Here is a 26,812-nt window from a genome sequence, read left to right on the forward strand (position 1 = left end):
ATGCCTCAAAGCACTTTGAAGGACTCACTGGGTGACCACAGCAGCCAATATGCATTCAGCAATGTCCCCCAGCATTGTATTGAATCGCTCTTTCAAAGAGGCAGCTTGGACATGATGGGCCAAAGGGCCTTCTTCTGCGTTGTATATTTTTAAGGATGTAATGGATTTCCGTCCCAAACAAAGTGATGGTTGGTACATACCACACAGCCCCACGGTGGTGAGCTTTTTGTTAGGAGTGCCAGTTTCGATGACCATAATTCCTGTGCTGTGAAACCACTGGATGCTCACGCCAGCTGGGGTGAGGATGGTATACATACTCCCGGTGTCTACGATTTCAAAATCAAACCTCCGGAAGGGAGTGTAGCCGTAGCGCGAATTAACGATCAGCTGCAGAGAAACAGACAGAGGCCACCTTCACACACTGTTCATCATTAAGAAAAAAAACACTGAAGTTTTGCTCATAAACTTTAATGGATACTTTGGAAATTGCACATCGAGCACTGGACTGGAGTGTCAGCCTAGACTTTATTTCCTTATCCACAAGGTAATTCAGGTCTGGAAGGGTGGTTGAGAGCACCTTTGGGACAATGTCCCAAGTGTCTTCACAGAATATATTGTAAAGTGGATTGAATGTGTATTTTGTGGGTGAAACGTGGCTGTGGAATGAGTGACCACATTGTTTTTTGAGGGATTACCCTTAAAAGCAATCCGCCAATTGACTAACAATTGGGCTCCTATTTATTGCTAGGTAATCAGAGGCATGTGAAGTAAGGAAATCAAACCTGGGTCCTCTTGCTTGCAAAGCAAGCATGCTAACCACTAACTACAGGACTCCTTGATAACACACCTTAGTCAATAGCTACAGCAGAACATCGCTTACTCAAGTGATCACCAGTGCTAGGCTCCTTTCTGTGAACTTCAAATCTCCTCAAAACAGGCTGAGGTGGTTAGAAGATTGATTTTAATAATATAGGTGGTTATAAAGTAGAAACCCTTACCCTTCTCAGCTCCCGGTCGACAATGACATGGTTTGATCGATGAGTTATATTGAGCTTCGTTAGACACAGAGAGGTGGAGTTCATTAAGGACTGGTTTGCCGTGATCTGGTTAGGGAAAGAAATTGTTTTCCAATGAATACTGCGATTTCTGATTTTGCATCATATCATACCAGCAAACCACTTTTTTCTGAACACTTTGTACTCACAATGAGATAAAATGGTTGGATGCATTGCATGGAATAAGCGTAAATTTTAAACACTGTTGATTTAAGGCAGGTAAGTAGACAGCGCAATAATAATAATGATCAGAATAATACATGTGATACAGTGACTTCCTCATCAGGAGGAGCTCTCAAAGTGCTTCACAGATCTACTGTAAAGTGCAGTGATTGTGTATTTTATAGGCAAACATGGCAACCAATTTGCGCACTGGAAATGTCCCACAAACATCTGTGAATGACCAATTTTATCAGGGGGATTGTTGGCCAGGAGACTGGGAGAAACTCACATCTCTTTTTGAATAGTGCAATGGGTCTACCCATAACATCCACCTGAACAGGCAAACAGAACCTGAATTTAAAGTCATATCTGAAGGACAGCACCTACAGCTGCACACTTCATTGAGTTTCGGTCTAGGCTGTAAATTCAAAGTCCGTACACGGTTTGAACCCGCAACCTTTTGACTTGAAGGCGAGAGTTCTACCATCTGAGTCAGACTGACACCCATAACCTCTTTTATCCTGTGAAAAACTAGCAGGGGAAGATTTTGAGTGTAACTATAGTAATGCACTGTTTATAGGTCGGAGCACGCTCCAATATTGCTGAGGAATTACAAAAATGTATTGTATATCCTGTCAAATAAAAGGAAGGACGAAGTATTCACATAGAACTTAGACAAAACCTGATCTTTTTTCAATAAACCAGTGACTGTGTGAACGTGGATAACTTAATTAAAGGCTCCACATTTTTCCCTCGACAGGGTATCAAACTTCCCGTCTTTTTGCACAAATATTGGTAATGGATTCACAGGAATCAATGGGAGCCCCCCCTTCACACTGCTTTGTTACATTATACTAGACATCAGAGTCATTTAATAACACTCAATTAAGCCCTAATTTGCGCAGCGCACCAGATGTTCCTTCTAAGCAAACACGTCAGCGCTGAAACCAGGCTTGAACTGGTTTGGGTCTTGTTTAGATCAACCATTGGACGTGACCGTAACCCCTGGTATGAGGTCCCCTGGAAATTAGTCCCGCTGGAAATCAGGTCCCTGGCAATCTCCTCTCTAACAATCTCGTCCCTAGCAAGCTCACTCTTGTTAACATCCAAGAGGCAACTTCCTGCTGCTTGTCAAGCTAGGACCACCCTATCTGTTGGGCCTTTGGTTTGCAGGATTAACAACTTTATCTAATGTTGAATTATTTAATGTTGGATACTTTGTTACAAACAGTGCGATGACAGTTAATTTGCAGAGCAATGACAAAGCATTCGATAATTCCATATTCTTTTCAGGATTTGCTGCTACAGTTGTTGATCTTGTTATTCCAATTCTCAGTCTTTCTCGCTGAAGGTTTTAATATAGACAAGTTCACAAGTAAGTGGGTTCTGAAAATCTTGCTATTCAAATGCTTGCAAGAACTGTCCACGCACATTGATAAATTGACTGCTTTCATCAACATTAATCAAACTGTATTTCCTTGGGGGTTCTACAAAAGACTAGGAGCAGGGATTCTTTCCACTCAGCTCCAGTTAATCCTCCAAGCCAAAACCTTAATAGGCCCTAACTGGACAAGGCAGCGGGAAGCTTGCCAGATAGTGATTACAATGACAACCCATGTGGTTTTAAGTGGTTAAAATTCAGTAGTTATCGCAATGCGCACTCTGGGGTCTTCAAGCCTTGGCTTTTGCCAACCTGCTCTCTGGAATTAGGTAAGAATTTTGTTCCAGACAGGGAAATTTCCATGTGTAGGTGGCATACATATGTGTAGAACTCTCACTCTGGTTTGACGACTGTTAAGCCCGGTAACTGTTCAGATCCTTTATTTTACCTTTATTGTTTTGGGATTTTTAGCGACTTACTTGACTACAAAATGGCCGACTCATTACAGTAATAAAGCTATCTAGATGTTGAGTTCCTTTATTACTGTAATAGTGCTTTTGTCAGGTGCTGAACAGAGTAGTGTCTCTATAGACCTGTGCACAATGAAGCAATGCAGTTTCATGCATGCCATTCATTGGGCACGTGTGCAGTTGGCCCGAAGGAAACACTTCCAAGTTAGCCCCAATGTCACTCCCGGTGTGTTGCACAAGTGCACAGGAAGCGATGCCAGCAAAGATTGTTCCCACACAAACAAAATGGCTGACTTCCAGTTCAGCAAGCCACCACAGAGATCACGTCCTGCTTTGCGCATGGAGCGTCACATCCTGGCTGCATACAGTTTGATAACTACTGGCTGCCCTTATCAAGGTTTGCCTCAGCGCATACTGGCATTTTACGTTCCCGCTGACGGTCAGCACTCACCAGTTGCTGGGAGAAACAATTGCTGGTTTCGACGGTAACGGTTTCGTTCATCAAAGAGACAACAACATACGAAGCTGCTCCAGAGATACCAAAGTAGCTTCCGTCAAATGTGATCACGTGCAGGTTGGCAAAAATGGAACAGCGGCCTGCAGAAAAGAGGAGATCGGCGGGCATTAAAAGCTTGTAAATTGATGGAATGCCCTTTCATCTAGGATCAATGTCTCAAAACACATCCCAACAACTGGGATCACCAAGGTGGAGAGAGGGATATTGAGAGAGTTGTAACTATGAGTTGTAACCAAATTCACAGGCAAAGAGAGAATTCCTTACGAGGGTTTTTGAAAACCGGAGAATTATAATGTACATACATTTGAAATAGTGCCTTTTATGTCAAGAGGGAGTCTCAATGTCAACACAGTCAACTGGGCCTTAGAGCTGGTTCATGGTTGGTGTAGGGAAAGTAAATGAAAATACAGTCGAAAAAAGAAAGCATGGGTTTTGCTGTTTTCAAGCTGGGTATAATTTAGCTAACAGTCTTTGAAACAGCTCACAGAAAACTGACTTCAAAATGAATTTGCCAAATTCTGGACGCTACATAAATTGACTCAATCCAGACCTTTGTGGAATTTCCACCCTCGAGTACTCATAATAATAATACGCCTCATATTTAGCTCCCCGGCAACACTATGATACTGACAGCAAGCTGCCTTCCAACGTAGTTCTCAAAGTGTCAAGGGCTTTGATTTTGTGTTTCAGTAATTGCTGAAAGCTTTGAATCTCTCTGCGACCGACACGTTTCAATTAAGGCTGAAATGAGGCCCGGAACGCTAATGCCAACAGCTGGTTTAATAAACCGTGATCTTTCTCGCTATCTTTCATCGTGTCTGCCCAATTAGTTTGCAATTAAAAGTGTTTGTGGAAAGATGCCATGAATGGTATGTTCTGGCAATAATGACAATCCAGCCCTCTTGTGCACCTTCACTATGTGCTTGTTCTCTCAATAAACAATAAGGCAGAGAAATATCATTAGCGGGTCTCCTGAGTTAGTATTTTTTTTAAAAAAAGGAGGTATCATCAATGCCTAAAACACAACATCCAGTGTTGAACTAAGTAAATAATCGTTGAATTTCATACAGTACATCAGCAGCAACCTGACAAGCTGGAAGTTGTCCATTTTATAGCATGGGGAGCCAGCTAGCCATAGCCAGAACCCAGGTGTACTGCATTTCCAATGAGCACAGGCATGAGACACCAGGTGTACAAGCGAAACCGCGCTATGCTGAGGGGTAATAAACAGTGGCGCCTTGTAATTCTAATAATACGTGAAACTCTTAAGATTTAAAGAAGTGGAACAAAGCCAGGCAATTCTTACATGGGCAATCCCACTGTGGACAGCATTTATCACCGTTCACCTGCACAGCAAATCCCAGGAAGCCACAGCTTGGTGGAGTCACATTGTACTGGCAGTTCTGTGACCTGTTCACTTGGATTAAGTGCCCGTCTACACAAATGTGCTGAATGCAGTCGTCCTGTTGCTGGAGAAAGGGTGTCTGCAGCAAACATTTCAGACAAGGGGTTAATTCACAGCATTAACATCCTGAATTTATCTACTGAAATGTCAACCCTCAATACTCAACCTCACAGAACACTGAATTAACTAAAGACCAAAGGCAACAAGTTACGACCTTGGTTAAGGCATTAGGTAGAATAATACAGAATAATGCTTGCATTTGATACAGTGGCCTTAATATCAAAACAGCTCGTAGCGTTTCACAGGGAATTACTCTCAGTTGTAGTGACTGAATTTGTAGCCAAATGCATCAGCCAATTTGCGCACAACAAGGTTCCACAAATAGCCTTCAGCTCCCCTCTCGACTCTCTTCCCCCTCCTCGCTCCCTCCCTTCCCTCCCCTCACCCTGACCATTTCCCCCCTCCTTGCTCCCTCCCTTCCCTCACCCTGACCATTTCCCCCCTGCTCGGGTCATGACCCAACTGTGCAGCGCCTTGGGACGTCCTCCTGACGTGAAAGGCGCTTTATAAATGGAATCTTGTTGTTGTTGTTGTTGTAGCCATGAAGTGACTGACTATTTTATCTATGGGATTATCAGTCAGGTACCAGGAAAAATTCCCTTCCTTTTTTTCAAATAGTGTCACAGGATCTTTAATACTGACCTGAATAGCAACAGAGTGGTGAGAACATGGAACTTGCTGCTATAAACTGTGGTTGAAGCAAAGGGCATCGATGTATTTAAGAGAAAGCTTGATGCATACATGAGCGAGAAAGGAATAGAGGGGTATAGGCGGGGGATTAGGAGAAGGGGTTGTGGCTCATATGGAGTATAAACACACTGACTAGTTGGGCAGAATGTCCTGTTTCTGGGCTATATCATTCTATGTGACTATGTCACAGGCAGAAACAATGTGACAAAAAGGATTAAACTTATTCATATTTACACAATGGTGCGTTGCAAGTGAATTTGCGAGGGACAAGTTATTTGTTGACCATCATTCACTGCCATGTCACTTACCGTGCATGGACTGGTCGGAGGGACAGTCAAAGCTGTCATGTGAGTCGTTGAGTGTGTTGTTGTGCCTGCAACAGGTTTAGACGTACTCAAATAGGCTGCAGGACTAGTTTCACTTGGACGGGTGGCTCTGGAAGCTGTGAATGCGGTGGGCGAAGGGGTTAGGACAGTGCTAGGAGCAATGATCGTCACTGTGGTGGCATTAGGCAGAGGCAAAGCGTGAGGTGTGGAAGGAATGGCTGGTGAGGTGCTGATAGTGGACGGCTGCCACTTGGAAGCGACGGACGTGCTTGGGGTCTCTTTGTGTGACACGGTCCAATATTCGGAGGAAACAGCCCCACCATGACTCAAAGGTCGGGTGATGCTAATGAGCTGTCCAGATGTTGGGGCTGGAGTAATTGGTGTAACAGTGCTACGTGCTGCTGGCGCTGTGGTTATCTTTGCAATAGTTTTGATCGTTGTCAGGTACAATCCTGTGCTTCGGGATGTTTCGGTCACCGCTGCTGTTGAGGGTTTGGTTGCCACAGACACCCTGGCTGCAGGCTCTGTTATACCTAGCGGCTCCAATGCTGTGGCCACCCATCCTGGACGAGCGCTGGTGGTGACTGGTCTTGTGGGGGCTCCTGTGTGTAAAGTCCTCCCGGACAGAGAGGCCGTGGCAGACAGTGTGACCTTCTCCGTGATGGAGATGCTTGTGGAAGCAGTGGTGCCTGGGGTGCCCGGTGGTGATGACAATGAAACCCTGAGGGTGGCTGCACTTGTTCGACGTGGAGTGACTGTGACTCGGGACACCGTTGTTTTGGAGATGATCTCTGACGCGGGAGTGGTGTGAGGTGTTACTGCCGTTACTCCAGGCCCAGGCGCCACAGGTCCAACTGTAGCTTTTGCTTCTGAAAATGTAGTCGAGATGGTTGTCTCAGGCATCGGAGAAGAAGCATGGGATGTTTTCACAGAGCTCGGGGTTGCTGTGAGTGACCCACGTGGAGTTCCCCAGCCTGTTATGCTTGGACTCACAGCGGAAGTGCCCACGGTGGGCTTGGGTGTAGAGCTTGATTCTTTAGGTGTTGATGGTGGGGTTATCATTGTAACAAAGCTCAGTCCACTCCACACGGGTAACGCTGTGGAACCGGCGCTTGTCGATGGGATTGACACACTTCTCGTGGAGGAGCTTGTTTGTGTCCCCTTAGTAGACAATGATGTACGGTTTGAGAACGCAGGGTAAGTTTTAGTTACCCACATTGTTGTGAATGAAGCTGGATGGGTTTTTAGGGTTGTTGTTGTACTAACTCTGGTTGGAGTCGGGTATGTTGTAGCTGATGTGGTTGAGCTGGGTTTCGCTGATGTTGGGTAATCAGGGGTGGTAATCAAGACTAGTTCTGTGGAGCTTGTATATTCGACGCTTTTCTGTATTGAAGCTGTCCCTGTTGATCTTGGGTACCCTCTAGCTGGTGCAGACGTTGAGGCCGAATAGGCTGTCGATATTATTGATGGCGCTTCTGTCAAGAGGGGGTAGACGGTAGTTTTAGAAGGTGAGGGTGCTGGGGAGGACTCTTTGGTGGCTGCACTACCTTTGGCCATCGCTGTTGACATTGGATATATGCCACCTGGTGTTTGGGTCGTGATGGTGGTCCTTTCCGTCCCACCGGTGTGTGCTGTGGTTGCCGAGCTCATTTCGCTACGTTCTGCCGAGACCCTAGCAGAAGTGGTCACCGTCGCTCCCTCAGTGGTTGACCGCAGCATAGCGTGCGTAGATAAAGCCGCCCCAAGATAGGATGTTGGTGCTGAGGTTGTAAGCTTAGATGGTGGCTCTGCCTTTCCAGTGGACTGTGATGTGGTGAAAGGGTAGCTTGTCGTTTTACCTGTTGCAGATGTTGGATGACGGGAAGCCACCACTCCTGTGAGGGTAGGAACCTCTCCAGTTGATGTTGTCACTATTTCTGACAAGGCTGTGTATGCTGTAGTTTTCGAGGTGCTCGCGGATGGTTCCTTAGACGTTTGAAGTGCTGATGTTCTCGACGTCACTGGTCCACTTTCTGTTGATGGAGAGATTGCCTTGGTGGAAAGGGTCATCTTCTCTGTCAACGCTTCTGTTTCAGGAGACGTCGCTCTCCCTGGGGGAGGAACTCTTGACCCAGTTTCAGGTCTATCTGATGTTTTCCACCCAGCAATGGATGAAGACTGAGGCCGTGTTTCGAGCTTGGTTGGTGAGGTGGACTTTGTTGTGAATAGGGCAATGTGAGGCTCGGTTATAGAACGAGATGAAGCAATTTCCACTAATGTAAATGGAAAACCTGGCTAGTGGGCAGTTTGGTAGGACTTGTGCTTCCTGCTATTGTAGTGGGTTTCGGCAAGTGGGTCACTGAGGTGGTTATCACCTTGGCTGAAGAGGCGGCCGATTCCAACACTTGCTCTGTCGTCGGTCTTGTCTGTGACATTACCTTTGGAGATGTGAAGATTGTGGTGCCCGTCAGTTCCGGAGCGGAGGGAGAGGTGGTCACAGTAGAGAGAGACCTTGCACTTGTGACTGAGGGAGATTGTGTGGTTGCGGTTGAGCGAGAGGTAATGGAAGAAGGAAAAGCTCCCATTGTCTTTCCTGAGACTGAGGAAGAGCTTGTGGTCATCACGGTTGACGGTGAGAATGTGGAGATGGTGGAGTGAGAGGATACAATTGAGGCTGAGGTCGAGGTAGAGCTTTTGGTGGTCCCCGAGGTTGAAGGAGACCCCGTGGTAATGGTCACACCTGAGAATGAGGAAGAGCTTACGGCAGTGGTTGCTGAAGATGTGGGAGAAGAGATGATCTTCACCGCTGAGGATGAAGGGGAGATTATGGTTGTGGCTTTTGAGGTCGATGAAGATACAGCCATTGTGGAAGGAGAGGTTGTGGCTGTTCTGACCGAGGAGGATAAACTGGTTCCTTCAGGCACTACTGAGGTTGTTCCAGATTGTTCTGTCGGTAGCTGAGTTATCACAGGAGCTTCTACAATTATGGTGGAAACAAGAGTCTTTGAGGAGGTGGTTTCAGCGCTCAATGTTCCCTGTGAAGGTCCAGGCTGAGTGCTGAACGCAGGGGTTGTGGCAGAGGAAGTACTAGGAATCCTCGATGGTTCAACTGAAGCATTGAAGGCTGATGTCGTAGACGTCCCATGTAGTGAAGGGATGGGTGCGGAGGGTTGAACAGAGACTGCTGGCTCCACACCTGGGGAGAACCCATTATTCAGATTTAGTTTGTTTGTGATCCTTATCATTAACATGTAGGTAGAAGGTCATAGTTATAAAATATAGTAGACACAAGAGTCAAATAATAATAATCCTTGCATTTGATATAGCGCCTTATCACATCGTTGAGACGTCTCAAAGTGCTTCACAGGATATACCGTAAAGTGGATTGACTGTGTATTTTGTGGACACATTTTTTCACTCAGAGAGTTGTTGGGACATGGAACGGCCTGCCAAGCAAAGTGGTAGAGCCAGAGTTCATTGTGGGTTTCAAGAGTAGATAGGTATATGAAAGATAGAGGCTTGAAATGGTTTGGGGATAAGGCAGTGAGATTGAATGAACACCTTGCTCTGAGAGTCGGTGCAGACTCGATGGGCTGAATGGCCTCCTTCTATGATTCTATCAAGCGGCATACTTAAAACTAAGTGAAATGGAAGTTAAATATATCTTCAGTTTAATGTTTCATCTGAAGGACGATACCTGCACTGCTCCCTCCAGCACTGCACTGGAGCGTCAGCTAAGACTGTCAGCTCAAAGTCCCAACATCAGCTTTGAACCCACATACAATATACAAGGAACTTACAGTCCTCTGGATAAACACATCTTTGTGTATCTTCATCCAGCATCATGTTGTGTGGACACCGCGGTACACAGCCTTCAACACTGCAGGAGAAAAAAAAGTCATGTTACTCAGTTTCTCTAACATTTCACTTAATGTACGCGATTCAGATCAATACATACAGTAGTAGGTTCTCATCAACTGAGCTTCGGCGATCAATATTCAGATAATATCGGGGTTGGGTGGTGACGGATTCTCTCCTGTGAGTGACTTGGAAAATAGTTATGTCCCTCGTGTTGCAATCTATTTTTCCATCAGTGTAACTTTGAAATGGTTGTGGCAATGGATTGACGGAATCAAATCGTCCCCCCCACATGTGTCAGGCTCAGTAGTCCATTTCCTAAGCCAGATGGGACCAAGGCACTGCCAGCGCAGCTCATCAGTTGGACTTGGAGCAGCAGACCAGTTACTGGGGGTGAGGATTATTTCTACTCAGCTCCTATTAACCCTGCAAATGGATAGGTGATCCTAGCTATGGCAGGCTATATGGTTTTAGCTGGTTAGATTCTAGCAGTACGCAATGCACACTGTACAGTTCCCAAGCCTTGACTCTTGCCAACCTGCATCTAATACTCTCTGGAAATAAGTGAGCAGAGTTCATTCCTCCATGGAGAGAGTAGGCATCCCATTCCAGACACAATGTGTATGCAGCATATATATGTGGAACTCAGTCTGGTTTGGATACTCTTTAAGGACAGTGATGGGTTTCTGCATGTGTCAGACACTCATCTGACCAAAACACTATTTCCTGAGATGCTATTCTCCTGAAAGGCACTGTATCAGTGGTGGCCAACCAGAAAGTGTCCCCCCAAACATTCTCACGAGTCTAGGTAAGTCCGTGTTCGATCATTAGTGTGTTTTTTTTGATTGAATATTTCTTCATTTATGGCATAAATACAAGTTATTGTAGTTGTAATGTATCTCCTTCGTTGCTACTTGCCTCTTGGCTGTGCTGTTTATAAAAATCATAGAAAACTTCAGCACACATTTGCCTGTGCCTGTGTTAGCCTTCCACTGGAGCTATCCACTCTAATCCCTTTCCCCTCAAGGCCTACTCAAGGCCTTTATTTAATCTTTAGTCCATAAATGTTTATCTCATCTCCATTTGATTGATGCATCTCAAATAGCCACTGTAGCAAAGCATTCCACATTATAATACCTCAGATCCCAACCGCCCAAGCTTTACTTCCACTAAAAATATTCAGTTATATGCCCCCTCTGTGGGAAGAAAATCTATCACTATTTAACGCCTCACGCAATCTGGGGTCTGAAATTTCACCTGGTCTTACCCTTAAAACCATCTTTATTATTATTATTATTATCTTGTCTTAAAATTTAAGCTCGTGCAGAATTGGGGACGATTCTCAGTCTCCATTTGGAAGCTGTTTTTTCACTCCTTTTAATTGGATTAAGGTGAAATTTAAGAATTTTCCATTATTCTTCCTGATTATATTTTAATATTAACATGCGCATCCGTTGGACGAATTCCTCAAAGCGCTTCACAGGATGTAATGTGAAGTGTAGCAATTGGGTCATTTTTAGACGAAAGGCGTTTATAGCCTGACCTTTATAGGCCAGGTGGAATTTAAGCCTCTGAGCGTTTCCTTTAGATCATGTCTTAACCAGTGAGTACAGCCCCATTTCTTTGAAAACTTGCACCAAAACAACAAACTTGTATTTATATAACGCCCCTCATGCAGGGTAGCGTCTCAGAGCGCTTAATTGTATCTTTGCCTGAAATGACTTGTGCTTTGTCTATTCCGACTTTATTCAGCCATTTTTGATGGAAATATTCTGTGACTGTGCTTCAAGAGACAAGTGCTGGCAGATGACTAGAGGGCTTACATTACTCTCTGAGAGCCCAGAATAGCCCCCAAAAAACCACCGAGACCAGAATGAAATGCTGTGAATGTGCACAGATGCATGGGGGCATGGATCTGGCTCATGGTCACTTAAACCCCCTTAAATTCTCAGACATTGCATGAATGCATGCATACCATGCCTAAGGTTTTGTGTATCAATTTTTGAATCATGAGCTGAGAAAATTGACTTTGGATTGAGAGACTAACCTTGCAACTACTTTTTATTTGAGAGTGAGAAGAGCAAAATATGAATATTGGGGTGAATATTGTGATGTCCCATGATTATTACGAGGTAAATAAAATAAGTAATTAATCCTTGTTATTCGATACAGCATCTTTCACATTGGGAGGACTTCTCCAAGCGCTTTAGAGAATTTATTAAGTTTAGTGACTGTATTTTGCAGGTGAACACCACAGCCAATTTGCTCACAGCAATTTCCCACAAAGAGCTATGGAGTGAATGACCAATTTTATCTGGGGAATGGGGGGAGGAGGAGATTGTGCAGTTAGTGGCACTTACATAATAATTGTAATTATATATTATATAATTACATATTATATAATTGTGGAGTGGAGGGCGCTATATAAATCCAAGTTGTTGTTGTTGTTGATTGTTGTCCAGGAGAGTGGTGCTTTGTTACTGTGACTTTTGTTCCATCCCATTTCCCCAACTTACAAGAATAACTTTTTATAATGTAGAAGCCAGGATGACATTTTTCAGAACTTAAGCAAACTTTGAATTCCTGTTTTCTTGTGTCGTTATTTAAAAATTTTGGTTCCTCAGGCAGGAGGGGTTGGAGAGATGAACATGTTCCACCCCCCACCCCACCCCTCCTCTCTCTTATACGTACTTTGGTAGCGTTAGACAAGTCTTGCCTGTTGGGTCTCGGCAGGTTCGGAAACAAGGGCTGGCGCATGTCTCGTACCGCCACTCACAGGTGGAATGTGCTGGGGACAGAATATCTGCATCTGCAAAAATACACAGTTAACACTGATGAGCATTATAATCCTTGCATTTGTTATAGGACCTTTCATATCGGGAGGACGTCTCAAAGTGCTTTGCAGCATATAATAATAATCAAGTGAATTGACTGCATATTTGGTGGGCGAAAAGCAGCAGCCAATTGCGCCCAGCAGCGTCCCACAAACAGTCATGGATTGAGTGATCAAATTATTATTACTATTATATTTTGTTTTGAAGGATTACCCCCCGAAAGCGATTCGCCAATTGACTAACAACGGGTTCTTACTTATTGCGGGGCGTGCAGAGTAGGAAACTTGCCTAAGGTTTTGCCCCACCTGGGAATCGAACCCTGGTCCTCTTGTTTGCTAGGCGGGATGCTTTAACTAATACACTACAGTATTCCCAATTGACTGTAAATGGTAGTTTTTTGGGGTTTTTGCTTGTTGGTCCTAATCCCACCTCTTTAATGCACCCTGACCACCCCTTGTTCCGTGTTTATCCATTATTAAATGTGCATGGATATAGGCTATTCTTTTAGCATGTGGTAACAGAGGATTTATGCCCAGCACACAATGCCACAGCTGGAGTGTGGCGACCTGAAGCTGTGCAACGGTGGAAATGAATAGCATCTGTTCAAAAATATCTTCTAACGCTGCTCTCCATGCATCCCAGTAAAGTAAAAAGTTATCACCAAATTCATTCATCGTGGATCCTAATCTATTTTTAATACCTCTTTTGCCCTCTTCAGCACAAAATCCACACCGTTTGGGGTCTAAATTGTGATATTGGTAAAAGGAGTTCCAGTTTGGGCATTTTGCTCTTTTCGGACTTTACTGGCCTAGAATTGGCAGTTCGGAATTCTTCGCAATAATCCTTGCATCCAATATAGTGTCTTTCACATCAGGAGTACGCTTCAAAGGATATTTTGTAAATTGTAGTGGCTGTATTTTTTTAGACAAATGCAACAGTCAATTTGCACACAGCAACGTCCCACAAACATCCATGAAGTGAGTGACCAATTTTATACAGGGGCTGGGATACTGGGAGAAACGCCCTTCTCTTTTCAAACAGTGCCCCAGGAATGTATTTTGCGCTGCGTGCAAGCAATGTGTACAAAGGTAATTGCAGGAGAGACCGTATTTGTGTAATTACCTATCAATGGAAAGGGTTGGTTGTCAAATACAGAATTATAGATACATGTAATTTTCACATGATTTACACAAGGTGACAGTTGTTACACCTGGATTGCAAATCGTGTACCTATAACCACAGAATAGATTCCAGTAATTTCACAAACTTTAGGATTTGGGCCCAATGACCTTCTTCTGTGCTGTGAAGTTCTATGGGTCATAAAATACTTGGTTTGCACGTGGGTCACATGTAACCTCACACAATGCGAACCCAATAATATCACAACACATGATTGTGTTCTCATATTCAAGAATTATGCTGTACATCAGAGCTTGTTCCCATTCATTAACCTTATTTTAATTTCTCCTGGTGTCTTTGCCAACAATCACCCAGATAAAACTAGTCATTCACTTCATGGCTGTTTGTGGGATGTTGCTGTGTGCAAATTGGCTGTCATGTCCAACTGCAAAATACACAGTCACTACACTTTAAAGTAAAATCTTGTGAGGCGTTGTGTGATTTTCTTTCCTCCTGCCGTTAAAGCCATTATATATTTTGTAAGATTATTATTGTTTAGCAGGTCTGTTTTACCATCCGATAACATTACTCAATGAAATTTGTTGGGTACTTTATTAGACAGTGGTGGAGCTATTTTCTCAGGCACCTAAAAAGGGGGCCTTCCTGGATAAAAGTCATGCTACGATTTTAGCAGGATCTAAAAAGACATACGTATTGGAATGTAACAAAACCAAGTCTCGGGAATTTACCAAACCGTGTTGAATTAAGTGCTTTGTTACAGTTGAATTCATAACATATGGAAGCAGAGAAGATAAATGCTCGTTCATTCCTCATACCTCATTCTTCTGCCAAGATTACTGTGGAACCCGTGTAACATTCATTGAACTTCTGACCTTCTTTGTCCATTACGTCGCCCAGCTTGGAAATATAGCCGCTCATAGGTGCCTTATATCATCGAATGTTAAAATTATCTTGACACTATGCATGGACTGTACTCTCTACCAAGCCAGGCCCCACAAGCCCGTCAAACCACTTCCCCACCACCCCCATTCTTGCTCAGTTCCACTGGCTCCCCATTCCACCACCAACAACAACAACATGATTCCATTTATTGAGCGCCTTTCACGTCGGGAGGCCGTCCCAAGGCGCTGTACAGTTGGGTCAGGACCCGAGCAGGGGGGAAATTGTCAGGGTGAGGGGAGGGAAGGGAGGGAGCGAGGAGGGGGTAGAGAGTTGAGAGGGGAGCTGAAGGCACGGTTAAAGAGAAAGGTCTTGAGACCGGCCTTGAAGGAGGAAAGGGAGGAGGCGGCGAAGGCACTGGGGGATGGAGTTCCAGAGCCTAGGGCTGAGAGGCTGAAGGCCCGGCCACCGATGGTAGGGCGGTTGGGGCGGGGGATGTGGAGCAGACCGGAGCCAGAGGAACGGAGGGTACGGGCAGGTAGGTAGGGGGATCAAATTTGATCCAGTGGATCAAATTCAAGATCCTCGTCCTCGTGAACATTCAGTTCCTTCTGCAACCTCATCCCCCTTACCTTACTACCTTACCTATGCGAGCCTCTTATTCCCCCACCCAGCTTGGGCTCTCAGTCAGCTGTAATGCTTTGTACTGCAGTCATCGTGCCCTATTCTGGTGTCATTGCGACTTGTGTGATCTTTAGCCAGAGTTCTGCAGCAACCCTCAAGTGTACTGAGTGTACCTCTGCTCACCCCATCCGTCATTCAAACTAGTGGGGTTAAAATTCCACCTGAGTCTGGATTTAATCCATTTCCTGAACATTTCAGAATTGAACACAATTTGGGAATTCAGACTGAACTTTATGACGGTGGTTGTCTTCAGTTTTTCAAAGGAACTTACAGATAAAAGGAGCTTCAGAATTCAGGCGAACTCAAGAATTTGCCAAATTCTGGACATCCTGAAATGTGACATAAATAGAGTGAACCTGGACCTGGTGGAATTTCTACACGCTGATCACTTACTCTTCACCTTTCTAGATCCCAGCAAGTCAGGAACCATCAAACACTTCACAAGCAAATGTCCTGTCAAGCATTTCTTGGGGGTTGGGGGTAGGGTGGGGGAGTAGAAGGGAGAGGATCATGTTCTGTAGCCTCTTGTCTCACACAAGGCCCAAAATTCCACCTAGGTTTAGCCTCTAGGCTATTCCGTCTTCAAGTTCAAGTTACAGTAAACCTGGAGTTCAGCCTTTGGAAACTGGGTGTGGGACTATGTGTGTTTTGTGGGAGAACGCACTAGCCAGTTTGCACACAGCACGGTCCCACAAACAACCACGGAATGAATTTTATCTGGGAGATTATTGGCTTTGAGCTCCCTTCTCGTTTTGAATAGTACCAAGGGATCTTTAACATCCACTTGAACAGGCAGTCGGGGCCTCGGTATAACATCTCTTCCAAAGGACTCCACCTCCAACAATGAAGCACACCCCTAGCACTACGTTGGAGTGTCATCTTAGACAAGATGAGTCTCAAGTCCCAGCAATGGGCTTGAACCCACAAACTTCTGACTCAGAGGCGAGAGAGCTACCAACTGAGCCAGCCACAGTCTAGTGGCATTTCACTTCCACTTCTGTTTTGTCACAGAGGCATTTTGAAGCTCAGAGTCCAAGTTCAACAACCTGTGCAGCTCTACGTTATCGCATAACCTCCCAGCGTTTATAACAGCTGCGTCACATCCCCTTCTCAATTCCATTCAGTTCTCAATGTAACTAAGAGCCCGACATTCCAGAGCCCCTTTTGAACTCTTCCCCAGTCCTCTGCCGTTTCTTTCAAAGGTGCAATCCGAATTTCAGCTCATTTTTGTGGCAACAGCTGATGGCATCCGACAAAAGGTTGTTATTATTTCAGAAGCGTGCAGGCAGGTTAGAGTAAGATTAGGAGTTATTCCAGCAATGCCACGCGCAGTTTGCCGAGGGAATAACGAGTACAAAGCAGTGTTTCTAAAGGATGGCTTTGAACTCGGGTCCACTAATGTTTCAGAGAGCAGAAGGGAAATAATTAGGAGCAGACGATCGAGGAGATCATGCACCAGGCTGACATTTACTAGCCAATTCCACCCAGACTCCGTGTACTCGCAGGGGGTGGGGAGGTGGGCAACAAACCATGAAACATTACAACATGTACACTGCCATCTGCTGGCTGCAGATGAACATGACTTGCGTGGAACGAATGTATTCGATGCGACTGTAATAACTCCCAGTGAGAGTCGCGGCACACAATATTCATAGCACAGGAGGAGTACGTTCAAGTCTGTGCTGGTATTCACTCCCCTACTGGAGCTCTCTAATCCCATTCCCCTACTCTTTCCCCATTGTGTCTGAGCTAGTGCTCGCCTCCCCCTCACTAGATCTTCTACTTTAATCCCATTCACCTACTCATTCCCCACTGTGTCTGTGCTGATACTCACTCCCCCACTGGAGTTATTTACTCTTATCCCCATTTTATTGCTTCTCCCAACATATCTAGGCTTGTTCTCATCACCCCACTACATCTCTCTATTTCAGTTCCATTTCCCTATTCAAACTCCTTCAACATCATTTTTTACCTTAGGTATTTATCCAATATTCTTTAAAATCATGTTACAAACTCAGCCTCAACAGCCATTATAGGTCTTAAAAATATGCAGTAATGATAAGAATGGGTGGAACAGTGAGTACACATTTGAGCAAGCTTTGTTAAGAACTTCTGTAACAACCCCTGTTTGAACATGCGACTTCCACTTTCCACCACAACAACAACAACAAGATTCCATTTATAAAGCGCCTTTCACATCAGGAGGACGTCCCAAGGCGCTGCACAGTTGGGTCAGGACCCGAGCAGGGGGAATGGTCAGGGTGAGGGGAGGGAAGGGAGGGGAGAGCGAAGAGCAAGTCTATATTGAAATACAGACTTCAAGGCAAGACAAATGCTATTGAAAGTGACAGCTTTGTGTGTGTGTATGCTCATAACATCTTCTCAGAATTACTTTTTCAGTCTTCATCTTTCTACATCATGATAATCCTTGCTTTTGATATCACACCTTTCACATCAGGTGGACATCTCAAAACGCTTCACAGGATAGTGCCATTGGATGTTTAAAGTCCACCTGACCAAGCAGGTGGGACCCCAGTTTAATGTTTCATCCGAAGGATGGCACTTTCAACAGTACAGCGCTCCCCCAGCATTGTACTGGAGTATCAATTTAGACCGTGAGCCCAAAGTCTCGAGGTGGGGCTTGAACTCACAACCTTCTGACTCAGATGTGAGAGTGCTACCAACTGAGTTAGACTGTTACTCTGTTGTATTACATTGTTACAAAGGCAAAATATAAAAGTTAGGCTATTATATTATATATAGGGATTAATAAGTTTTCCATATTTATAAGCATGATGGTTTTAATACAATAGATCATTGGATCTAAGAGCTTTTGACTTGTGGAAGACCTGTCTATTATTTTGTTCATTGCACTCATCCCCTCATTGCCTTTGGGACCACCATTCCCCAGTTGGGCTTTCTCTGATCTAATATGCCAGGCATTCGCAACAGTCAGCATGAAACCCAATCTGTCGTTGCCTCTGCACTCTGTAGCCGGTGTAACTTTTCCATTAACTTAAACAAATGTTGCTGTATTTTTAGAATGTGTAATTACCCTGCATCAGCAAGCCAGGGCTGAGACTGTGTGCCTGCGATAATGCAGGGGGAGAGAGAGAGGGAGGGAGGGGGGAAATGAGTCAAGTCCGTTGGTGCTATGCTTATAAAATGCTAAAACCTGAAACCTTTGGAGGTGGTGATTAATGAAATGCCTCTCGACCATTTGATCTGATCCCAGTGGCTGAGGTAAATTGTTTTGGTTTTCATATGCGGCATAGATAGGATTTTTAACACGAATGGATGAAGGTCAAAATTAAACACTTTGAACTACATGAAGCCAGGTCCACGCAATGCACCACCACCAGAATTACAACATGCTCTTGGGCGCTTCATCTCAAACTTAAGTGACACAGGAACAAGTGTGCTTCAGCAACAGCTCAAGGCGAGCTGCTCCCTGGTGTTACTTGCCTCCTCTGCTGGGCAGCCCAGTAAGCAGGCAAAGCCTCCTCGATGAACGTCAACACTTGAAAATTCTTTGTTGCTGGACAACAGGCACTTAGCAATGACAAAAGCTGTCATTTCACTGAAGTTGGAGCGTGCCAGTCAACAGCTGTGTCTGCCTGCCATTCTTACGCACTGAAAACATTGTGAGGGCCACAATGCGACCATTAACTCTTCCGACTCAAGTGTTTTGTTAACATTGGAATCTTGAAGCGAATGCAACCAGGGCATTGAACCTAATCCTAAACTTTGCATTTGATGTTGCGCCTTTCACGTCAGGAGGACGTATCAAAACACTTCACAGGATTTATTGTAAAATGTAACAACTCCACCATTTGTGGACAAACTCGGCAACTAATGTGCGCACAGCAATGCCCCACAAACAATCATGAGTGAATGACCAATTTTAGCTGGGGGATAATTGGCCAGGACACTGGAAAAATTCTTTTCGAACTTACCTAACCTATATCTAACCGCCTTCCTCTTGCCCCCTAACCTGTCTGAACTTTTATAATGGAACAAAAACAACCTTTCCAGTATGCTGAATGCTGAAACCACCTCCCCCCAATCCCCCAAGGCCCTGAGTGGCTCCGCCATGACCTCACCTGCCAGCCGGAAGAGCGTGGAATGCCTGAAGCCCTCTGAGTGATTGTACCTCATGAGATGGAGTGAGGTTTTCATCTGGTGGACAAAGAACCCTGGCTTCGCATATGATTCGAAAGTATTGAACCCTGAGACCCAGGCGTCCCTGTGGATCGTGAACGTGGCCTCCCTGTGAAATGTTTGGTTCTTTTGCCACTTAGTGAGGTGCAGGCTCCCCTCTGACCCAGCGCGAAGGAAATAATTTGGTCTGTCAGCTGCTTCCAGTGAGACGAGAGATCCATCTGTTGAAATCAAACAAGAAAATTCTATAATACATTAACAATAATCCTTACATTTGATAAAGCGTCTTTCAGGATGTCCCAAAGCGCTTCACATGATATACTGTATACTATCTTTTTATGTGTGAATTCAGTAGCTAGTATGCGTACATGAATGTTCCACAAACAGCCATGAAGTGAATGATCAATTTTATCTTAATTATCTTAAACCTGGACTCATGGTAGAATTGTTCTCTCGTGTTTATGCATCAATGGGACAGATGGCAACCAAAATCTGTGAGATATGTAAAATGAGTGCTGGGTGTCAGTGATGTGGGTCTTGGAGGTTACAGGCATACTAACCTTGTAGTTTAGGTGAGTACAGTCCTGGAGTCAGCATAAATAGGGACATTATTCCTAGACTGGAGAATTCTCCTGTCGCTGGAAAAACACCACCTGACGAATCGGCCGCCACCACTGTGTCTTTGTCCAAGTAAGTGACCAGTGTGTAAGGACCATTTCCCAACACTGCAGAAGGAATAGAGTATTCAGATCCACTGGGAAAAATGAAGCACCCCATAGAAGTGGACATCATCTGCTCCTGCATTATTATGGGAATTAAGATTTTACTAACATTTTTCCCTTCCTAATAAGAACAAATCTACATTTTTTTAGCACTTTATCAAAGCCCTTACTGTCAAATGTAGTGACTCATTCTATAGGCACAGTAAACACCAACAAGGTCCCACAAACAGGTTTGTGGTAGATGATCATTTAATTTGCACATTGCTGGCCAGAACGACAGGAGACACTTGTTCTTTGAACAAGTCCATGGATCTTTAACATCCATCCGGAGGGCAGAGCTTTTAGTTTAAGTAAAACCAATTGTATCCCCTTAGTTTGTTGTGTTAATTTATCTTTCGGCATTGAAGTCTGGTTCCAAATCCATTGAGTAGCATACAGTTCTTTATAGACAAGTGCTCAGCTGCCTAGTTGTAATAAACAATGTGGTTTTAGCTATCGCTGTGTAGCTTTTCTAGTGGATCCTCAGCACCCTCTAGGGGCTTAGGCTGATCAGCACTCGATTAACTGATACTCCATTACCCAACATCTCACGTAGTAACAAGTTCACTTCAAAATGCATCTCTCTCTGCCTTGTTTAGCATTCGCTGACCTCATGTATGCAGTAAGGAACTAATATACAGTAGGGTGTGACCCTGAGTCAGGTTATGGGTTCAAGGCTCTCATTGCTGACCATCCAATGAAGTGCCGACAACGGAGATCAGTCAGAGACCTAAACATAGAGGTACATTTAAACCAAGATGATAGAAAACTGTGCAGGTGTCCGGACTAGCTCTCCGCAGATGAGTCTTACCTTTGTTATAATATTCGCAATCATAAGCTGAAAGAAAGGAGAACAACAGGTCACTTAATGGAGCAAGTTGGATTTCTCAAGTCTCGGCATTACTTTTCTCAATGTCAGGGCAAACGAGCCATGAGCAGCAATTAAATAAAATAAGGTTCTTCAGTTTTGAAAGAGGATGTCGCACAGGGGATGGGATTAAGAAAGTAAACCCAGAACAATACTTTCGGATGCACCGAGACAGTAGAGGCTGCACTCTCCACCTCTCAAAGCCAGTCAGGAACCTCGGCGTTTTGTTCGACCCTGAGCTGTCCTTTCTCCCTCACATCCGCACCACAACTGGCACCGCCTTCCATCACCTCCGGAACATCGCCAGACTACGCCATTACTTCACCCCTCACGCTGCTGAAACCCTGGTCCACGCCTTTGTCACCTCAAGGCTGGACTATGGGAACTCTCTCCTCGCCGGCCTTCCCGCCACCTCCCTCCACAAGCTGCAGGTCATTCAGAACTCTGCAGCTCGTGTACTGTCCCGCACCAGGCTTCGGGACCACATCACTCCCACCCTCGCTCGCCTCCACTGGCTCCCCATCCCCCAGAGGATTGATTTCAAGATCCTCATCCTCACCTACAAGGCCATTCACGGCCTTGCTCCCTCCTACCTCTCCAACCTACTATCCCCCTACCTACCTGCCCGTACCCTCCGTTCCTCCGGCTCTGGTCTGCTCCACGTCCCCCGCCCCAATCGCCCTACCATCGGTGGTCGGGCCTTCAGTCTCTCAGCCCCGAGGCTCTGGAACTCCATCCCCCAGTGCCTTCGCCTTGCTTCCTCCCTCTCCTCCTTCAAGGCCGGTCTCAAAACCTTTCTCTTTGACCGAGCCTTCAGCTCCTCTCGACTCTCTTCCCCCTTCTCGCTCCCTCCCATCCCTCCCCTCACCCTGACCATTTCCCCCCTCCTCGCTCCCTCCCCTCACCCTGACCATTTCCCCCCTGCTCGGGTCATGACCCAACTGTGCAGCGCCTTGGGACGTCCTCCTGACGTGAAAGGCGCTTTATAAATGGAATCTTGTTGTTGTTGTTGTTGTAGAAAATAAGGACATAGTTTTAGGCAAAGAGCAATTTTAGGATTGACACCGGGAAGTAATTCTTTAGCCAAAGGGCAATTAATAACTGGAACATGCTGCTCAGAACGATGGTTGAGACCAGGTCATTGGACACATTAAGCACATAATTAACAATGCAAGGGGACGATAGTCAGATATGTGGTCTGGAATGAGGAGATCAAATTGGCCAAAGGGCCTTCTTCAAATCTCTCTTGTGATCTCTGGTCATGGGTTTTTTAAGGTGCTCATTTTTCCCTTCCTCTCTGTAACCTACAGGCTTTCAAAACTCAAGCCAAGCTTGGTGAACTAAGCATGGCTTTAAATTTTATTGCTCCTTCTTTAGCATTTCTAGTGATGACACATGCTATTGGACTTGATCCTTTATCTAGGTCCTCTAGTGTGATCACACAATCTCAAGATTGGCTCAGACGAAGGAGGCCATTCTGCCCATTAGATCTCATCCTTCCAGAATGCCCACCGTCGACCATCATCCCATCCCAGCAGCAAGGTGTTATCTTAAATAAGTCCCACATCCTGGCCTCAACCACCCTTCCCATTAAGGTATTGCCTGAGTTCATTTATAACCATTTACAACCAATTATAAACAAACTCTCCACTTCCCAGCATTGCAGTACTCACGGCAGACTGTAGGTGATCTCCAGTCAATGGGAACGCCATGCTGGCAGCACAGATGGGCATACGCTAACACACTGGTGCAGAAACACTGGCAGTCTCCTCCCCGGTTGCAGGCACACGTGTCCGTCAGGCAATTGGAATAAAACCAGGTAACATCAACCTAGAGTCATAGAAAAAATACAAGTGAGGCACAATTAAATATCTGGGGAAGGCAGTTTTACTCCAGTAAAGTCCTATAAACAACCATGAGAAACTCACTTCTCTACCTACAAAAAAATAAAAAGAGCAAAAAGTCACATTGGCTCAATTGCTCAGCTTCCTCTCCCCCCATCTTTAGATTTCTGATGTCCCTGCAGTCAGCCTGGCTCAGCTAGTAGCACACTCGCTTCTGGGCTGGAAGGATAGGAACATAAGACAAAAAAAGACCAAGGTCCATCTAGTTCGCCTTCCACCTTCCTGGTGGTCACATGCCCATATGTCCCAAACTACCTATGTATTATATCCCATAATGTCAGCTCCTAAAAGAAATCTATCTAATCTGTGTTGAAAGAATCAACACTTTGACGTGGGTATGGGCTGAAGCTCCCTGTTGGTCCATGAGTTTACAGTGTAGGTCGCTACTCTAGTACTCTCAGTAATAAGGAGGGGGTGTGCTGCATTGTCAGAGCTGCTATTCTTCATATGAGACATTAAACCATGATCTCTATCTGCCCATTTCACATCCCCACTTATTCAAAAAGAGAGTTGAGTTTCTGCTGGTATCCTGGCCAACAAATCCTACAGATTAGCCTGTCTGCCAATAAAAAAAAGGCAGTCACTAGACTTGACAATAATTGCTCTAGAGAACTTTGAGACATTCTAAAGTATATAAGCTGCTATGAAAATGTGAGGTCTCTCTCTTTACTCAATCAATCAATAGTGCAATAATAGATGAAGAATAATAAAACTTCTCGTAATTGTGTGCACTCACCACAGGATGGCACAACTCAAAGGCCGAACTCAATAATATCCCACATTCCTTCTTGGCGAATGGCTCTCTGAGTGGGTTTACGTTGCATGGGTTGCGGATGTCTGGGCTGTTCACACACTAGAAAATAAGGAAATGATTGATTGGTAGTTTGCTCACTTTGCAATATCACTTCTGTGGATTGACAACTCTGACCCTGGACCATGTGATTGACAATTCTGATCCTGGTCTCGTAGACGTAGATTTCACAGGATTGAAATAAATCTATCCCATTGATTGTCTCACATCCAAAATTACCCACCATACCGTCATCTTAGATTAGGCTCCCGTTCCGTCTGATAAAGCATTTTGCAATATTTTCGTATATGAACCCCAAAACGCTATATCCCTTATTATTTAGGAAGGCATGAGTAGACTTGCATTTTATGTCATTTTGTCTGAAATCTATTTACCTCCATCGCAGTCCAGCTGTTGCCAAATTCCTGGGGGTTTGGTGATTCCATGTGGTCTGGCGTCTTCATTTCATTAGCTGTTTTTGAGTCAAAATTCCCACACAGCCCTGATAGCTTGCCCTGCCGAAAAAATAGAAGACTCAATGTGATTGTCACTGCCTGGGGGCCCTCTGTGTCCAACGCTTTCTCCTCTCAAGGCATCCAGATTGGCTTTCCACAAAGATAAAGTTCATCACTAACCAAACTTCCCATCCTGGCTGGCACTAAATTCCTGCTCAACATAATGAAAATAAAGTCCAGTGGAGTCCAGTGCTGAATATCTCTTACCTGCCACCTGGGGCCAACCTGAACATGTATCGTGGTCCCTTGGTCCCACAGTAAAGTGATCTCTTCAGTGGGGAAATGCACCACGGTGAAAGAACCTGCTTTCCACACGTGAACGTTCTCCCGTGGGTCGATCACACTGGAAGGATTCTAGGCAAATCCACACCAAATGATTAATGAAACATTCAATAAAGAGCAGGAATTAAAGAATCTTTCCCCCCGCCCACCACCACCACGTCCGCCCCTTTCCCCCACCAGTGGAAGAAAGAACATCAAGCCTGAGTTCCTATCCTGGATCTTTTTAGAATCTGGGGAAAAATGGTTTGTGACTATTCACTAAGTCCACCAACTGCATGTATTCCTCCCATGTTCAATGGGGCGGTAATGGGAAATTCATTAGAAACAGGATCCAAGCTAATAGGTCAAACTCTCATAAATGTTTAGCGACCAATGTTTAGTTCCTGATTGTATTCCTCTCCGCCAATTCCCAATTACAGGTTACTTAAATTTCCATATTTGGCTGATGGAAACAATGTTTATTTAAAGATGTTTTTGCATTCTGACCCTGTGAAAGTATCTCTGGCACATTCCAAAGATGTTGACATAAACCATAGGTTTAGAAAGTTGTGACACTGCGCCTCGCACATGGTTTCTGTTCGGTTTTCCACATCTTTACAATACAATACAAGCCTACATTTGTACAGAGCCTTTCATGTTTGGAGGACATCCCAAGGTGTTGAACAGTCAGGGATTAGGGATTAGGATCCGAGCCGGGGGCAGGTGGGCGTTGGGTTCAGGGAGGGTGGAGTACAGAGAGAGTAGGAGGGTGGCTGAAGGCATGGTCTTGAGCCGTGCCTTGAAGGGAATGTGTACTTACAGCATGTCCAGTGTCATCGTCAAACACCAGGAAAGTACGACCGATAGAGACAGACAGAGCCTTCCTACAAATAGCTCCGTTGTAACAGTCAGTGTTTTCAGAAATGATAGACAGGTGTGAATCTCCAAGGCTCTGAGAGAAGGAAAGTTCTTTGTTAGTGTGTGTTAGAGATGTGGGATAACAAGAGCACAGATCAATTTGTATGGTATAATTTACACTGTAGTGACAAGAAGATCACAATAGAGAGATCTAAGAGCTGAGCTGGATCCAAGATGATGTGCTTGGCAGTGGAATGTTGGAATCAAGTCAACCTCCGTTGTGATCTTGGTAGCCCGGTTCCTGAGCCAGGTGGGTCTGCAGTACTGCAGGCCACTGTTTATAACAGACTAGCCAGCCTGACTCATTGCAGTACTTGGAGGGGCAAACAAATCACTGAGAGCATTGACTCAGTTCCTGTTAACTCTACAAACCAAAGCCCTAAAGGGTAGGTTATGAGGGAGAGAAAGGACATTCCGTTCCAGACACAGAATTGTCCACATGTAGGTGACATACATTTGTGCAGCTCTCAGTCTGGTTTGGATGCTCTTAAACAACGATGATGGGTTTCTGCAAGTGTTAAGACACCCCTCAGGCTGGGCAAAATAAAAATAGATTAAGACTAGATGGAATTTTGAACTTCCATTAGTGTAAAAGGAATTGAGGGATGCAAAGCAACAATAATTCACAACCAAAAAAGTAAATCTTTTACCTTCACCAGATAAACCTTGCAAGCACCGATAAAGTCATAAAGGAGTCCATCAAAAGTCTTATAATGGCGATCACCATAAGCTGTACACATCGAAGGGCAGGGCTGAAACGTGCACTGGAATGTTCCCTGCTGGCAAACACTGAAAGGTACGTCACCAATAAGGAGAGTAAGTATTTGACTCATCAGTATATGTATTTTGTTTGTTGTTTACAGTGAAGTACTCGCTATCATTAAACATTTAGCAAAAGCGATCTTTTAATTGCGTCATGGGGGAGAAGGGAGTAGAGGCTTGGGAGAGAAGATTAGGAGTAGTGGAGGGCTTGTATGGAGTATAAATATCAGGATGGACTAGTTTGGCCAAATGGCCTGTTTCAATGTTGTAATGTCCCATGTAAATTTATGTAATTACGATTGGATGAAGTTTGAGACACTTCAGTATCCGAGTTGGATAATGGGGATTCTTTGAAGCATATCCCACCAAACTGCTGTTAGCAATGTGAGTGTTGCATATCTCGACTGCCTAGGCCTGAAATCCCAGCTAGTT

General features: G+C 44.8%; 1 protein-coding gene across 1 annotated transcript in view; it reads right to left on the bottom strand.

The window, feature by feature from the left end:
- Nucleotides 1-26,812, bottom strand: part of otog (otogelin) — a 64,338-nt gene that overhangs the window by 9,377 nt on the left and 28,149 nt on the right. The window contains exons 21-38 of the mRNA XM_042341569.1: nt 26,269-26,407; nt 25,521-25,652; nt 24,647-24,793; nt 24,320-24,439; nt 23,871-23,987; nt 22,904-23,060; nt 21,174-21,200; nt 20,162-20,326; nt 19,544-19,822; nt 12,595-12,712; nt 9,835-9,925; nt 8,421-8,934; nt 7,614-7,904; nt 6,049-6,935; nt 4,892-5,069; nt 3,520-3,665; nt 999-1,103; nt 201-387 (exon numbers count right to left, since the gene is read on the bottom strand). Of these exons, the coding sequence (XP_042197503.1) occupies nt 201-387; nt 999-1,103; nt 3,520-3,665; nt 4,892-5,069; nt 6,049-6,935; nt 7,614-7,904; nt 8,421-8,934; nt 9,835-9,925; nt 12,595-12,712; nt 19,544-19,822; nt 20,162-20,326; nt 21,174-21,200; nt 22,904-23,060; nt 23,871-23,987; nt 24,320-24,439; nt 24,647-24,793; nt 25,521-25,652; nt 26,269-26,407 (3,800 nt within the window). The remainder of the gene's footprint in view (nt 1-200; nt 388-998; nt 1,104-3,519; nt 3,666-4,891; nt 5,070-6,048; nt 6,936-7,613; nt 7,905-8,420; nt 8,935-9,834; nt 9,926-12,594; nt 12,713-19,543; nt 19,823-20,161; nt 20,327-21,173; nt 21,201-22,903; nt 23,061-23,870; nt 23,988-24,319; nt 24,440-24,646; nt 24,794-25,520; nt 25,653-26,268; nt 26,408-26,812) is intronic.

The sequence above is a fragment of the Callorhinchus milii genome, unplaced genomic scaffold (assembly GCF_018977255.1).
Source record: "Callorhinchus milii isolate IMCB2004 unplaced genomic scaffold, IMCB_Cmil_1.0 Scaffold17, whole genome shotgun sequence".
Lineage (NCBI taxonomy): Eukaryota > Metazoa > Chordata > Chondrichthyes > Chimaeriformes > Callorhinchidae > Callorhinchus > Callorhinchus milii.